General features: G+C 37.3%; 1 protein-coding gene across 3 annotated transcripts in view; it reads left to right on the plus strand.

The window, feature by feature from the left end:
* LOC121320823 (protein FAM193A-like) overlaps positions 1-17,351 on the plus strand; it is a 43,596-nt gene that overhangs the window by 23,570 nt on the left and 2,675 nt on the right. Inside the window, exons 9-21 of one of the 3 annotated variants that reach the window (XM_041259501.1) lie at positions 1,661-1,738; positions 2,316-2,431; positions 4,856-5,098; positions 5,540-5,726; positions 6,182-6,346; positions 6,626-6,874; positions 7,464-7,671; positions 10,086-10,355; positions 11,017-11,299; positions 11,781-11,967; positions 12,715-12,945; positions 15,407-16,250; positions 16,532-16,613. In XM_041259501.1, coding sequence (XP_041115435.1) covers positions 1,661-1,738; positions 2,316-2,431; positions 4,856-5,098; positions 5,540-5,726; positions 6,182-6,346; positions 6,626-6,874; positions 7,464-7,671; positions 10,086-10,355; positions 11,017-11,299; positions 11,781-11,967; positions 12,715-12,945; positions 15,407-16,250; positions 16,532-16,613 — 3,143 coding nt within the window. The remainder of the gene's footprint in view (positions 1-1,660; positions 1,739-2,315; positions 2,432-4,855; positions 5,099-5,539; positions 5,727-6,181; positions 6,347-6,625; positions 6,875-7,463; positions 7,672-10,085; positions 10,356-11,016; positions 11,300-11,780; positions 11,968-12,714; positions 12,946-15,406; positions 16,251-16,531; positions 16,614-17,351) is intronic. The other 2 variants (XM_041259509.1, XM_041259518.1) reach the window with 2 other exon arrangements.

The following is a 17,351-nucleotide window of genomic DNA, read 5'->3' on the forward strand; positions in this document are numbered from 1 at the left end:
CCCCAGATATATGCATAATATAATCAGCACTCCAAACCAGGCCCAAACACTGACCCAGTTCCAGAGAGGGATGTTTTAACTCCATTTCAGATCCCCTACAGCTGTGAGATGTAAAAGACTGCATAACCCAGAAGCTATAATGGCTTATTTAAAAGCATTGGATCCCCACATAGTTAAAGTATAAACATTTGATCAGAGGCAAGATGCTAGGTAAATTTAAGAACACATAACTTAGTTTGGTCACAGTTGAAGCGTCCAAACAGATTTTATTAATTAAATGAAAAACTGCACTGTCTTTTCTATGCAGCCTTCTCAGGTCTGGAGTGATGGTTCAAAAGCACAACATGCCAGGTACCTGCAGCAAGGGAGACAGATAGCAATAATGAGTAAAGGCATTTTCATGTATTTTATTTGTGATTGCAACAAGCTACATTTAGAATTGATGATTAAAATCCCCAGTTAGGTGTGCCCTTTTAAATATGTTCCTCACCTTATCTACCTGATTGTGCAAGTCAAGAAAGATAATAAGCTGCACTTTGTTAGGATGTGACTGTGTATTTCTGTATTAAGGTTCCTTAAGTTTCCATGAAGATATATTCCAATCTGTTCACAAAAAAATCCAACACTTTACTAGTCTTTAATAAAAGATTGAAAAGCTACTCTAAGGAAAAATAATTACTCTGTATTGCTTTCTTTAAACTGTATTCTACACAGGGGAATTTCCAGAGGTATTATACATTTTGTTCTGTTGTGATACTTCAGGAATATGGCACATGCTCCTGTATCTGATAGCATAAGATATCGGCAGATTGGTGGATGCCTCAGTACCTTATATTTGAGCAAAACTGGTGGTTGTTGCACAGGAAAATGCACGCAATTCAATGCAAGTGCTGCGTTTAGTTTTTTGTGCAAGCTTGATTTCATGTCCTTTTTCTTGTGTTAAGCAAATAGTGCAAGTTATGTGGTTTTTTGGGGGTTTTTTTTGTTGGCAATCAATCCTTCTGTACCGGTACTTAAATATTTTAGATATTCTTATATTTGGCACAGTAACTAGTTCTAATTTCTGGGAACGTATATAGTTGACTATAGGCTAAGGGTTGAGTGTTACAGCGTGACCCTGCAGCAGAGTGCTTCTGTGGAAACAGCGCACCTCCATTGACATTATTGTGGGCAAATCCTTGTTGCCCTCATTGCCAGAGCAAATGCGTCTAATTTCTCTCAAATCAAAACGCTAACATCCAGGAGCTGTCACGTAAAACACAGACGCTGTTTGAATTACAGCCAGACCACACCACCGCCCACATTCCATTGAAATACATAACGGTACTTCCTTGTGGACTAAGAAGTTGGGGTGGGGATTGGTAGAAGTGCTTATAAAATTGTTATTTTTGTAAATCTGCCGTTCAAATGCTGTCAGGATATCTAAATACATATATTTAGGAAGAATAATGCCTGAATTGCACTCTAACAAGAGTTTCAATTTCAGGAGTTCATTTTTGTTTTCTGTTTCACTAAACTTACCATGTTTCAATAACAAAAAAAATAATAATTAAAGTGATACCCGAGTCTTGCCCTCACAATGGGGGTCTCGACTTTTACTTGAGCGAATACGGTGTGTGTGTGTGTGTGTGCAATGATGTCTATCTTTTTTTCTTTTAAGATGGCATTGAAAACAAAGCAACGCATGCTGAAGGAAGACTGGGAGTTCTTTAAACAAAGAAGGTTTATTGAAGAACAGGTTATTTATTTTAGTTTTTTTTTTGTTAGGATTTTTCAGAATTTGCTTGTTTTGCTGTATTATTAAAATTAAAGGTGTCAGGAATTTCAGCTAACAGATCACACTTGAATATGAGTGTCTCATCTAAGTCTGAATGTATGTACTGCTGGGGGTAGTTCATGCAGCTGTTGGGGAGGAGCAGTTTTTTTTTTTATTTTTTATTTTTTTAGAGGAGTAAAACACTCGTCTGCCACGGCTGCAACTTAAAAATTTGTGATAAAGTTGATGGCCGTAACATCAAAAGTAATGAACAGAACTCGTAAGAATAAGAAATGGACCATCACAACTGGATAAATGGTTCTCCAGATGTATAGAAAAAATGACAACTATCTATAAATACTGTAGATAATTGAGTTCTGAAAACCCTTATTTTCTGTAGGAGGTTTCTTTAAGAGTACAATTATCTTTAAAGTTTACTGAGAAAAGGTCAAAAACTTAATTGAGATAGTTTTCATTTGTGTACACCACCAAATTGTAGGTTTTAATTTTGGATTAGTTGACATTGATTATTGCATAATTCTTTTGTTTTATTTCCCAGTTAACAAACAGCAAGAAATCACTTACAGGGGACAACAATTTCACAGAGACAATGAGACATATGCTTTCATCTAGACTGAGCATGTCTGACTGCCCGAACTGTAACTATAGACGTAGGTAAGTCCTTTTTGAGGCAACCCCTAACAATCATACGATGTAAAATATCTGTAAAACATGGTAAGTATCTTGTTAATTTCCTAGTAAATACGTGATATAGATGTAGCTCTAAATAATTATCATTTTATTTTTATTATGTGGTGTTTCTATCATAACCCTTTGCAGTCCATTTATTCAGAGCTTGTCAGACGCGTCAGGTCCAGTTTATTTTCACACACGCTGTTTAGTTTGCACACGCTGTCAAAATATTGTATTGTATTGTAGAGTAAAACAGGTTTAAAAGGCATTGAATTGCAAAAGGACTCTCAGTACTGTCTCTACAGCCAAGCCCCACATCTTGTTCGCTGTATTTATTTTTCACATACATCTTTGTAGACGTGCATACTGATAAATCCTCTCCTGATTACTCTCTTTATCACCAAACTTCTCAATAATGCGATCCAAGTTATTATTTTAGTACTGTAATATCTCCAAAAAGCTCAGCAAATGTCTGATATTCTTTGAGCGCTGGATACAGAAGCAGCTACCTCCTTTGTTATGTCCATGTTTTCTCTGTAGTGGATGGGGCTGTGAGAGATGCCCTTTTTTGGGGGTTTCATTCAGCTCCTATCTGTCTCACTCGGCCTTTAAAAGGTTTTCTCTGCTTTTTCTGGAGAAAAAAAGACTAGAAACCTATGCTTTATGTCTTTTTGATGTCGAACAGGGTCCGACATTGGACTGGAAAGGGAAAATTGTAATGTCTGACCTTGTCCAACATAGGACCACAAAGGGTTAATCTCAAAGAAATAACTGCTATAGTTTATTCATGTTAACCAGGCCAATGGTCAGCTGTATTTTCATTAGTATCCGTTAGGCTAACATCAACAAATAAAGTGCCGAGAAAAAGTTTGTAAACCCCTTTGGATTTTCACATCTTTCACATATTTCAAACCTAAAATGTTATTACATTTTAATCTAAGTCCTAATCATAGATAAAGATAATCTGATTAAACAAATGACACAAAAACATGATACTTTTTCAACATTTATTTATCCACAAATGATTCAACATTCAGTAACCATGTGTGAAAGTGTGTGCCATATGTGAAAATGTGTGAACCTTTAGATTCAGTAACTGGTGGCACCCCCTTGAGCAGCAATGACTTCAGCTAAGCGCTTCTTGTAACTGTTGGTCATTCTCTCACATCAGTTTTGAGGAATTTTGGCCCATTCCTCCTTACAGAACTGCTTCAACTCTGTGACATTTGAGGGCTTCCTTGCATGGACAGCTCGCTTCAGGTCCTTCCACAACATTTTGATGGGGTTTAGTTCCGGACTTTGACTAGGCCATTCTAAAACGCGGAATTTCTTCTTCTGCAGCCATTATTTTGTACATCTGCTTGTATGTTTAGGATCATTGTCTTGCTGCATGACCCACTTTCGATTCAGCTTCAGCTCATGGACAGATGGCCTAACATTCTCCTCTAGAATCTTCTGATACAATGCAAAATTCATGGTTGTGTCAATGATGGTAAGCCGTCCAGGTCCTGAGGCAGCAAAGCAGCCCCAAACCATCACACTCCCACCACCATGCTTGACGGTTGGGATGAGGTTCTTCTGTTTGAATGCAGTGTTTGGGTTTCGCCAAACATAACGATTCTCATTGAGGCCAAACATTTCTACCTTTGACTCGTTTGTCCAGAGAATATTGTTGTAGAAGTCTTGTGGATCATCTATGTGCTCTTTAACAAACTTCAGACGGGCAGCAATGTTCTTTTTAGAGAGCAGCGGCAAGAGTGGCCTGCAGGTCCTTGGATGTTACTCTTGGGTTCTTTGTGACTTCCTTGATGATTTACCAGTTTGTTCTTGGAGAGATTTTGGTAGGACGACCGCTCCTGGGTAGAGTGAGTGTGGTCTTGATCTTTCTCCATTTGTAGACTGTCTTGACAGTGGATTGGTGGAGCCCCAAATCCTTAGCTATGGTTTTGTAACCCTTTCTAGACTGATGAATATCAATAACTGTTTTTCTGAGGTCCTCAGAGATTTCTTTTGATCGTGACGTATTTCCACACACCTGTATGGTGAAGACCAAACTCACAAAGTTTCTGATCTTTATATAGGGTTGAGGCCTCCCAAACTCACCCCTGAAGATCTACCTAATTATTTAAACACCTGATTCTAATTATGCCCTTAATTGAGCTTATAAAACCAGGGGTTCACTTACTTTTTCAAATACCCTGAATTTTAATTACTCATTTTTTGTCCAATTCATACATCATTTTCTTTCAAGAGACATGGAATTGGTTAATATGAACCCTATTGGATATTTAAGTAAAGACTGATTTTGATTCAAGAAGGCTATCATGGTAAAACTGTGGAATTTCCATAATTATCATTGAGGTTCACAAACTTTTTCTCAGCACTGTAACTGTTTCTGTCCTCCAGGTGTACCTGTGATGACTGTAGCCTTTCACATATTCTGACCTGTGGCATTATGGATTCTCCAATAACCGATGGCCTTCATATAAACCAGTTACCACTGCAAGTGGAGTCTGCTCCTGACTACCTCTCTGAAATACGCCCACCCAGCATGTCATCGGCTAGCTCAGGGTCAGGCTCCAGCTCTCCCATAACCATACAGCAGCACCCCAGACTCATCCTGACAGACAGTGGTTCAGCCCCCACCTTGTAAGTGATGTGTAATGTGACAATCTGTGAAACCAACCTAAAAATGTCATGAACCGATATAATCGTACAAATGTTCACTTACGTAGTTGAGTGTATGTAGTTTTGTATAACCCTGAATAGCTGCACATTCTTTTATTATTCCCTGCTGGGGTTGCCATATTTGAAGTATCTATAGTAAAGTATGTCGTTCATGTATTTTTTTTTTTTATCCAATTCTTATCCAGTTGTGATTAAAGTTGCTTAGGATATAGAGGCATTTGTCTGCATGTCACATACATTTTTACATGTGCACACAGTAAATGTGGGTCATGGTGATTTTACTTTCATGATATGGATAGTTCTAATTTTGTAAATAGCCGACACACACACAGAGGATGTATCTTGTCTTTCTCTACCATAATTTCTTTTAATCCATAAATATTTTGTATTTTATTCTTTTAGCTGTAGTGATGATGATGATGGTGATGATGATGACGATGATTATGATGATGATGTGCCACCGCTATCAGCGAAGTTTGCAGATATATACTCAATGAATAACTATGACGATGCTGAGGTTGTGGCCAATATGAATGGAATGCATGGCGAACTGAATGGTGGGGGCGAAAACATGGCACTAAAAGATGAGGTGTGTCTGTCTTGTCTAACGTGCAACATATCAAAGATAACCCATGATGCTAGTTTTTCTGTTGGTACTTGCTTGCTGTTTTATCCTTTTCATTATCACTAAAAATTATAGGTAATGTTATTTCTCTTATGCATTGTTAAATTTATGAGTTCTATAAAGGAGTGTTTTGTAAAATTAATTGCTTATGAATTTGATCATACCCAGAAAGCAGCATGTGCAGCAGGACATCAATCTAACAAGTTGTTCTACCTCTTTATTTTAGTTAGGTTTGTGTCTATGACATCTAGAGAGAAAGAAAAACCTTTTCCTGGTTTAAATCGTCCCAACTTTTTGCTTAGCTGTAGGTCTGGAAAGTATCTTTTAATGAAATGACCTAAAATAACATACACTGTGAAAAAACAATAAGTAGTTAGTTTCTTTTGACCTGTGTTATTTCATTCTGATGTTCAACGCAGTCTCCACAAGTAAGCAGTACAAGCAGCAGCTCCTCGGAAGCTGATGATGATGAAGCTGATGGGGAGAGCAGCGGGGATCCTCCTGGAACTCACCCTGGAAAAAGAGCTCTAATGAAGGGTGATTTAGAGAGGGACAGTCCTCCACCGTCTTATCCAACTCAACAGGTGAACAGTTTAAAGCCCTTCTGTAAAATGTGTTTCTATGTTGAAATACAAATAAACAAAATGTAAGTGTATATATTCCAATTCACGTTGTGTCTAATGGGCATCAAACTTTAAGCTAAGCAATGCATTTGTATTGTTGACACTTACGAGCCCTGCCTCCTCCTACTCATTTTTGTATGGGGTCTGTTTAATGCCCATATTATTTTAAAGGGAAAACTTTTGGATGCAGTGTAAGCACATGATTTACTTGTAGTTTAAATGTGATTTTTTTTTTTACAGGTTGATCAGGTTCAGCATGCTTGTGAATGTCATGTTTGTAAGCAAGAAGCAGCTGGACTAAATGCAGCAGCACTTTCAACTGGACGACTTCCTTCTGGCCACCAGTTCTTAACAAAGAAAACTTCTCACCCTGCTCTGCACCTATACCCACACATCCATGGGCACCTGCCACTACACAACATGTCCCACCTACCCAGGCCTCTTCTCCACCCCACTCTCTATTCAAGTCCACCCTTTTCACACAATAAGGTAAGGTTGATTTAATTTTTAATTCCCCCCAGAAAATTTCTGGCAGGATTACATTTGAATATTTTAGTCTGAGTGTAATGAAATATTACATTTTTAGCCACATCTAACTTCTTTTCTACAGTGTGACATGGTTAGACTGGACATGCCGATAGTATGTATTTCGGACAATAAAGAGTTTTATAACAAGTATCCAAAACTTGTGTTTGACATACAAACACACTTCTTTTTTTCTTTTTTTCTTTTTTTCTTTTTTTTAGATTATAAGAATTCATCAGTTCAAACTTATCATTCAAAGGTTCCGGACCAAGTTTTGATTTCATACCCAAATAATTTCAAAACGGTGCAGCTTTATTTTATTTGTTTTATTATTGTTATTTCTAGGAATCTTATGTCTATCTCATGTTTATCAAAACAGAACAGAGCTGGTCATGTCAATTTTGTCTTTGTTATTTATTATTTTTTTCATTTTAAATCATTGACTACAAATATTATTCCCAAAGGTTTGGTGATCATCTAGGAAAAAAAAAAAAACGACCAAAAAAATAAAACATTAGTAAAATCATTTTAATAATGAGATGTCCTTTTTCAGACACTTCCTTCAGCCCCGACATCTAACCATACAGGTAAACATCAGGTATTCAATGCTTCCCTTCAGGACCATATCTACCAGAACTGCTTTGGGAACACCACAGACTGGAACAGTTCTTTACCCCCATCTCTTAAATTTGAAAACTTGTGGGAATCCACTGTTATGAAAAACTGGAACCCTGCCATTTTTCTACAGGAACCACAGTCAGGTGAGGGGATGTTTCGGTAGAGGTAATTCAAGATTCAGACTTTAATGGTGTCTATTCAATTGATCTGAGTGTCGGCATATATTAATTCAGACAGTGATTTAATCATTAAAATAGTAAACTTACTGGTGGTTTGCATATTTTTACACAAAAAAGACACCCAAGCACAGTTTCTAAGTTGGATTCGCCTTGTTACACAAATAAACTTAATTTAAGGATAAAAGGAGCATTTTGAATCACTGTTGTATAGACTAATTGAATATATCCACATTTCTACAAAGTATGTTTAAAATAAGTCCAGTTGCAGACAAAAGTATTTGGGCAGAAAGTGCACAAAAAGTGATTTCTATAATTTCCAATTGTTCTGTTGAAAGATATAAGTTAGAAATTCAGCTTTATAATAAAACAACACATTCTTACATAACATGCATAAAATCGAAAATAACTTGCAAAAACAAATTTCATACTTTGACAAAAGTATTTGGACAACCAATATATTTCGTATGAAACACATTCGTTTAATTATTGACAATTGTCATGATTGAAAATCAACACCTGATAATTAGAGTAAATAAAATCCATAATCCTGAAAAATATTGAAAAATAAATTGGAAATTTGTGATTCTAAAAAGCAACAAAAATGTTAAAACTAAAGAGTTCAGCAATGATCTCAAAATGGCAGTGATACAGCTAAACAAAAAAGGAGAAACTACCAGAAAAATAGCAGAAACACTTGGTTTACCGAAAAGCACCTTGTGGGCTATTGTTGACAAACACAGGAGAACAGGAACTACTGCAACTAGCTCCAGGTGTGAAATACCAAGAACATTTTCTGCAAAATCTGGAAGAATCATTCGAGCAGCACAGCAAAATCCTCAGATACTGCAAAAGATTGGACACAAGAATTAAAAGAAGATGCAAACAATTCAACAATACCTAACAAGATGAATGTCCATGAGCGAAAACCAAGTTGCAAACCTTTGTTAAATAGTACACAAAAGAAAGTGATTGGAGTTTTCCATTGAATACTTGAAGAACCCTAATGATTTTTTCAACTACATGTTATGGTCAGACAAATCTAAAAAATAGCATTTTTTCACCAAGAAAGCAATAATATGTTTAGACGAAGAGAGAAAAATTTAAAGAAAGTTCATCATGGTGGAGGTTGTGATGGTATGGGCTTGTTTTTCTTCCTCAGGCACTAATGACCTTTGTATTATAGAAGGACCAATGAATGCTGCAAAATATCAATACAATTTGCACTCTCATTTGTTACACAGTGCTAGAAGGCTTATTGGACGGAAGTTTGTATTGCAGCAGGATAATGACCCTAAGCATTCTGCGAAGTCTAAAAAGGAATTTCTGAAAAAAGGAAGATTACAGTTATGGAGTAGCTGTCTCAGTCCCCAGACTTGGATCCCATCAAGATGTCGTTGATTGACTTGAAGGCTGCTGCTGCAAAAAGGAAACCAAAGTCAATTGCACAACTCAAACTCAAAAAAAGACTGCAAGCTGACGGCTCCTTAGTGGTGCATCCAGTAAAGGCGCGCCGTGTGGAGTGCAAGATGCCCCCTATAGCCTGGAGATCACAGGTTCGAATCCAGATTATGTCATTGCTGAACGTGACTGGGGGTTCCTTAGGGGGCGGCACACAATTGGCCGAGCGCCACCCGGGTAGGGAGGGATTAGGTCGGCAGGAGAATCCACGGTTCACCGCGCACCAGCTTCCTTTGTGGCTGATAGGGCACCTGTGGATCTGCAGTGGAACCATTCAGATCTGTGTTGTCCTCCGGCACTATAGGTCTGGTGGCTTCGCTGTGGATCCGCAGTACAAAAAAATGACAGATTGGCAGGAACACGTTTCAGAGGACACGTGTTTCAGCCTCCCTTTCCCGTCGCCGGGGGGTTGCAGCGGTGAACCGGGATAAAAACAATAATTGGGCATTCCAAATTGGGGAGAAAACCGGGGTAAAAACCATTGACGAAGACTAAATTTATTTTAAAAAAATTAAAAAAAGATTGCAAGCTTTAAAGAAGCACACACATGTAAGGGTGTCCAAATACTTTTGTCAATGTATGAAATTAGTTTTTGCATGTTATTTTTCATTGTATGCATGTCAAGTAATCATTTGTTCTTCTATTATAAAGATGAATCTCTACTGTTTAATGTATGTCTTTCAGTAGAACAATTAGAAATTATAGAAATCACCTTTTGTGGTTTTTCTCTTTTTTTTTTTTTTTTTTTTTTTACTTCTCAAATACTTTTGTCTGCAACTCTATGTTCAGAATTATATTTGTCAAATGTACCTGTTGTGTAAGAATATTTGGCAGTATTTTTTAAATAACGTTCTTAAAGTATGACCTTTTTACCCTTTTTTATATAAACAGGTACTACTTCATTTTCTGTATTTTATTAGGTGATATGTTGGGCCCTGCTGTCCCAGAAATTAGACCAGACACACTTCCACCTTCATCCAGTACAGAAACCACATCCACCACAGAAACCAAGGAAAAAAAGAACACAGCCAAGAAGAAATGTCTCTACAATTTCCAGGATGCCTTTATGGAACCAAACAAAGTTGTCATGGCCACCTCTTCAGCCACCTCATCGGTTTCCTGCACAGCTACTACTGTCCAGTCAAGTAATAATCAGATCAAACTTTCATCTAAAAGACCCACTTCCCTAGGTAAAGAGGGAAGGAGTACAAGGGTTCCTTTAGCCGTGCCTTACAAGGATAGAGTGAAGATAACGTATTTGAACAAAATGCACTTTAATGTTGCATTTCCTTTTGTTCAGCCTTTTAGTAATTCTTGCCACAGCCTGTCAATTTAATTCCGTCACAGCTAAAATTAATACAAGCCAAATTAATTAAACAACTTGCTTTTCTCAAATGTCTTACCCCATTTGTCAGATTATTAATCTTTTACATATGTTTATTTACTAAAATATTAACTGGTCATTGATTACTTTGAATATCCTTAAATTAATGTTTCTTTTTCTTTTTCTAAGACTGTAGTTCAGATAGGAAGTGAAGTTTAAATTACCAATGGAATTTAAGTATTTGAATTTATGAACTGTCTTACTAAAAAAGCTTTTTATAGTGTACGTTATTTTAATCTCACAGTTACATGATTTACTATTAATATTTAATAATCATATAGCATATTTTTTATTTTAAAATCATTGATTCATTTTTTACTTCAAGGCAGACTTCCATCCAGGAAGATGTTGGTAAAAATAAAAAAATAAAAAATTCTTAATGTATTTTTTGTTTGACATAAAACAAAATCCACTGACCTGTATTAATATCCACATTTTAGGCTTCTAACTTGATTGTTTCATTTTAGGCGAAGTATTCCACAATATAGGCAAAGAGGACCACATACACCCCACTCCAACTGCACCTAGAAATAGCCCCACAGGTTTAGCATCACTTCCATCGCCAACCTCTACACCACTGTCTCCTGTCTCTGCACCTCATCTACCCAATCTCGCAACTCAGCATTTCCCAAATATTGCTGCTACAGCATCTGGGTTTATGGATCCTCACCAAGGACTTTGCCCCACGACTGTTGTACTCCCTGCTGCTACGACAGAAAACTCTGTGAGCGCGCCACCTAGTGTTTGCAGGTTTGTTCACTGTTGTAAGTCATGTCTTATAGGTGGTTTACATACAGATGTTCACTGGTAAGGGGACAAGACAAGGGTAACAATAAAAGTTTTAATAATTGTTCAAATCAGTTTACCTTATTGTAGAACCAAAGGCAAATGCAAGTATTGGGGTTGGTAATTAATGTAAATGCTTACTGTTTATCCCTAAATATTTCAGTATGAAATGAAACTACAATGCCTTACATAAAAAGGAATTGTCTTTTTAAATGTTTTAATGTAACATAATCTCTTTACCAAGATAGTTGATCCATAACAATACAAATCTATCTATTAAAAAAATTTAAACATGCATGAAAATTTTAGATTTTGCTTGCTGAATTCTGTTGAGAATCAAATTGCGATGTGATTAAACTTTCTTAAAATAAAACTGTGACACTGTTAATATTTAAGCCGTGGTCCAGCTTTGTTTTGATGTGTGTATTTATTTCTGTTCATGTAGTGACCCAGATTGTGAGGGTCATCGCTGTGAAAGCAATAATGTGTATGACCATCAGCAGTATGATGGGGAGGAAAGCCAGGATGAGGACAGTTGTTCAGAACATAGTTCTAGCACCTCCACCTCCACCAATCAAAAAGAAGGAAAATACTGTGACTGCTGCTACTGTGAATTCTTTGGTCATGGTGGGGTAAGTTTTTATATTGTTTCATGTACTGTCAGGGTGATTTTGTTACTAAGACAAATAAACCACACCACCGTGGTGGCTCATCTGGTAAAAGCCTGGTCAGTCATACAGGGTAGGTTTCTTTGCTGGGGATTCCAAAGGGAGCTTCTCATTGGCTCTGGTGCTCCCTTGGGTTATTGAGACACAACCGGCAGGAACTGTTCCTCATCGCCCTACAACGAACTGTGCTGACCAGGCTCCCAGTGAGCTCAGGGTGGACAAATGTAGGGCTGGCATTTGTCCTCCAGAGGTCAGTAGCTTGCTGACAGCCACTTTCGAGTTCCTGGGTGTAAAAGAGGAAGCTGGCTCGTCATGGCAACATTTAGTTCTACTGAGCTGTGGGGAATTGCTGCGGTGAGGGAAAAAATTATTGAACATTTCAATCTGGGAGAAAATCAGGGGTAAAATAATTGGGCACGCTAATTTATGAAGAAAAAAAAAAAAAACACCACCAGATACTTTGTTGTAGGTAAAGTTTATCTGTTTCAAGTTAAATAATGACATATAATGCTTCAGTGCACATTATTAGTTTTACACAGTTGTTTTTATTTTGTGAATGCTTCCATAGGTCATAGACAAAATTCTATTGTGAACATTTATGAGTACAGCATTTAGGATAGATATTCAAGGTTTACATCACAGATATGAGTTGTGCTTGTGCTAACTATTTGTTGACCATGTCGGAAGTTAATATTTCTTTCTAATCTGTAGCCTCCAGCTGCACCAACCAGTAGAAACTATGCAGAAATGCGTGAGAAGCTGCGCTTGCGTCTAACAAAGAGGAAGGAGGAACAGCCAAAGAAAGACGATCCACTGAGCGACAGAGAGAGTGTTGAAGACCACCGGAAAGTGGAAGATCTGTTACAGTTCATAAACAGCTCAGAGTCCAAACCAGTTAACAGCTCCCGGGCAGCAAAAAGGGCACGGCACAAACAAAAAAAGGTAATTCTTGTTAACCTTCACTTGCGTATGATGTATTTGGTGCAGATTGCTGCTGTTCAGTACTCGGGCTTAAGCGAAGCCTACAAAACCGCTTGATTTCAGTATGAAATTGAACCAATGAACACAACCTCTTTCAGATACTATAAATCAGAAAACCAGGCAGAAACACAAAAATAATAACAAAAAAATCCCTCTTAACACCTGACACTGTGCAATAGCACTTAACAATTTTTTTTATTTTTTATTTTTTTGTACAAAGTAACCCCTGGGCATCAAATCCTGTTTTTCATTTTACGTTATAAACTGCATAAGAACATAAATTTAAAAATACACAAACCTCCTCCTGTGTATGTGGATGAGTGTGTGTGGGTCATGTGAGTAGTCAAGCTCCAATGAGAGACCATCATCTATGGTTGCTAAGGTGTTAAATAGATAAATAAACAAACATGTATACTGGCACCAGAATTTAATGTTGCTGGCACTGAATCTAGTGCCATATCTAGCGAATCTAGCGACTCTGAATCTAGCGCCATATTTGCACCCCTGAGCATTTTTTGTGCACGAAAGAAAAGTTTTGCGGCACATTAAATCTAACGGCAGTCGGGTTGAGCGCTGGGCCCTGGCAGCTGCCTCGCACACCTTGCTATAAGGCCAGCACTTTTCTTGACCTATAAATGAGTAATTGATAGGTATTGTAGTGTTTGTGTTAAAAGTTTTATTCCTCAATTGCTGATCAGCAGGGCTCTCCAAAATGTTTTCCCCGTTGAGGGTCCAGGACTCTCTACTAGAAAAACTGAAAGTCCCAGAGGAAATTTTGTGCACCCCAGTGAAAATATTTAAGGTCCCAATAAAATCTTCATGTTATGGTACACATCCTTTTTTTCTTGTTTATTAAAGTTTTGACTCTGTTTCATTTTATTGTTAAAAAAAAAAAAAACACCAAAAGCCACAAACAGAACAAAAAGCCATAGCAATAGAATCGAAGGATGACCAACCAATCTACTCAATCAGGCACCTCCCACTGCTCTTATTATTAAAGACCAAATGCTCCAGAACAGTGAGGCTGTATTTTTCATGATTACCACAAATTTCCACGTACCGTGTAATATGTAGTTCCATGTGAAAATTTCCATGTATAAATATACATTTGTTATCCCTTAAAAATAAATACAGCAAACAAACGCTTTTAGGAACCTGGCATCGGTTTAGTTTGCTTCCAATGAACGCACTGCGTAGAGCTGCACGATTTTTTTAAAATGTCTTCTACGAAAAACACTAGAAAGTTCTAATTTTAGATCATTCTGTTAGGAACAAGAAAGGGGTGTTTCACATGTATTGTTACATTTATGTTTGCAGGCAAGGCAAACTATATATTTTGCCCCTCTTCTTTTTTTGCTCCTTATATGAGGTCTTTGAAAATTGGCAAAATGGGGGGGGGGGGGCTATTAACACTAATTTATTACATCTGATTGAGTTAAACAGAGATTGTATATTATTTTTGTAGCTGAGATTTTATAAAATGAATATGTGATATGGGCATACATGTAAAAGGTTTGAGTAACATTCCAAAAACTTTTGTTAACTAGTTCATGTGTGATTTATCTGGTTGATCCATCTGGTAAATTGACAAGTTGTTAGAAGTAATTCTGAATTTCTTTTTCTTCAAAGTCAAGTTCAGATTTGCTTCTAAAATTGGTATAAAATGGCTCAGCATACATCTGAGAGCATCTACCGCCCCAGAGCTTTTTTTTTTTTTGGGGGGGGGGGGGGGGGGGTGAGGGGGGGGTGGGGGGGGATAGACGGGGGTCGGTTTTCTAAAAAATTGGTTTTGGCTTCAAAGTTTCAGTCAAAATGATCATTGGCCACTTTCATCCATGTGTATATTAATGTAGAGAGAAAATGTAATGTTTAATTGTGGAATATCTTGAAATACAAATATCTTGGAAAAAATACAGTCCCATTTGTCAGGGAAGCAGTCAGCAAAAAACCCTGAAATAGAATTCAGCAAAACGCAACCTTTCATAGCAGGTCATGTTAAAGGGGCTCAACTTGGTATAGTGTTCAGTCCTTCAGTCTGCTCTGATCCAAGATGTATCTGGGTCCCATGTTTTCCAGTTCTCCACAGAAGGAACTACAATATAGAGCAGGAGTAGCTGCATGATGATGATCATTATTATTAATAATAATAACCTGCTGTGGGGCAGGCCATGCCAGACGGACAGAAGCGCATCCCTGGGATGAAGGCAACTCATGGGTCAGGTTATTGATTACAACACACATATATCAGTTCCATTTAATTATGTCATCTGTTTAGGCATTACAGGAAAAAATTGATATGGAATTCTAAATGTATTGTGTCCTGGTATGTAACAGTAAGCATTTCACTTGAGTGGGGAGAAGTAATTCATATTTAGCAGCAGAACTTCAGCATTAGAAACCTAAATGTTACATTGTTCTGCAGATGGAGGAAAAAGCACGTCTTGAGGCAGAGGCTTTGGAGAAGGAGCAGCAGCAGATGCTTGAAGAGAAAAGGCGGCGGGAGGAGGAGGAGAGACTCAAACAAGAGCTTCAACGGCTTCAAGAACATCAGCTACTCCGAGCTGCCAAGAAAAAGAAAAAAGATAAAATGAGAGAGGCTCTCAAAACAGACCCTGTTCTTCAAAACCCTCAGCCCTTAAAGGAGACTGCTCAGAATGCATTAGTAACCCTTCAGAATGGTAAGCTGGAGTCGTGGGACAAAATAATTAATTCACCCTGTTCACCCATTAGACCAGCATTTAATAAAGAGCAAAGAACAATGCCTGAACCTTTTGTGACAAAGCAGAATTTGGGGAATGAGAAAGACTTTAAGCAGCCGCAGCTACCGCAGAGCCAGAAAGAGGGAAAAGCAAAGCAGCCGGAGATGCCTGTACCTCATCACACTGTAATGCAGAGAGAGGTTAATAGCAAGCCAAAGCTGAAACAGCAGCTTAGCAAACTGGTCACAGAGATGGGAAAACAGCCAGCTGAAGCAACTAAGGTCACAGAGATCCAGCTGAAGACCACTATCAAGTTCCAGGTAGAATCGAAGCACAAGCCAGCTGAAGATCTACCTGGCCAGGAACTGAAGAAGGAAGAAAAGGTCAATGTTACAAATGGAAAGAAGCAATTAAATCATATAAAGGAGCACAAGGCCACGGTAACTATTGGATCGGCACCTGAACAGCAGCAGAATAACAAGCTTAACACAGCTGAATCTCCTCAGCCCAAAGGAAAGACCAAGAAAAATAAAAAGAAGAAAGGAGATAAGCTAAACAATCCCATCGGTGAGTTTATTATTCTGGATCTTACTAATTTAAAACGCATTTAAAAAGTTCACCATTTATCATTGAAATATCATATTTAAGAAAGCCACTAGTGATTTTAAAAGTAAACACCAAAAAAAATCAAGTTTTAATTAGGATGTACTAATTTTAGGTGTTTGGTTTGTTTTATAACTTGTTGTTTCTTGCTTTTATTATTGGTGTTATTTCTTGCTTTTATAATATTATTATGCTTTGGGAATCTGGTCCATTTGTTTTCATACTTTTTTTTCCTCCCTCACCAGATGATGTGTTCTTACCAAAAGACATTGACCTAGACAGTGTAGAAATGGATGAGACTGAGCGGGAAGTTGAGTATTTTAAAAGGTAGGTCTTTCTACATGTTCTGTCAGACAAATTCAAGTAGGACCAAGAATTCCTTTTCTGCCCACTAATATTTTGTTTTTGTCACTTCGCAACAATCTCATAGCCTCATATCCCAGAAACCATTTTAGGTAATTTCATATGTATTAAAAATGAAAATGTAGGTTGAAGCTATGCTTAAAAATCTTAAATAGATGTAGGGTGATTTTAGTCAAACCCATTACAATAGATAACTATAGCTATGTATGTTGTTGTGGAAAGTTACGCAGGATCTTATTTAATTTAATATATGTTGTAGTTTCCAGTTCTTTATTAACTGTAAGTAATTATCCACAACTCCAAGTGTACTTTTATTATTGCAAAAACAATTGATGAGATCTGACTTGGCGAAGCACCTCCTGAAATGTGCCTACTTTTATAAATTACACTATGTAACACAATTTTTGTTCCTGGGTAGTAAGTGTTATTTCCTAATTGCTTATGCCTCAAAAGTATGGAAAATGGCTATTATTCCCCACAAACTTTGCTTTTGTGACCAGGACAGTGATATTTTGAAATTTACCTATTTCCAATGAGAAAACGGGCGAATTTGTGTCTTTTCGTTCACATAAAGTCAGAAAAAAACAACCTATGAATCCAAATTAACATGTATTTGTACTAAAGTAATACAAAAATGACTACAAAAGATTTAGAAGTGAGTAGTTTTTCGGGATTTATGATTATACTGTAAATCACTTTCAC

The sequence above is a fragment of the Polyodon spathula genome, chromosome 1, assembly GCF_017654505.1.
Source record: "Polyodon spathula isolate WHYD16114869_AA chromosome 1, ASM1765450v1, whole genome shotgun sequence".
Classification (NCBI taxonomy): Eukaryota; Metazoa; Chordata; class Actinopteri; order Acipenseriformes; family Polyodontidae; genus Polyodon; species Polyodon spathula.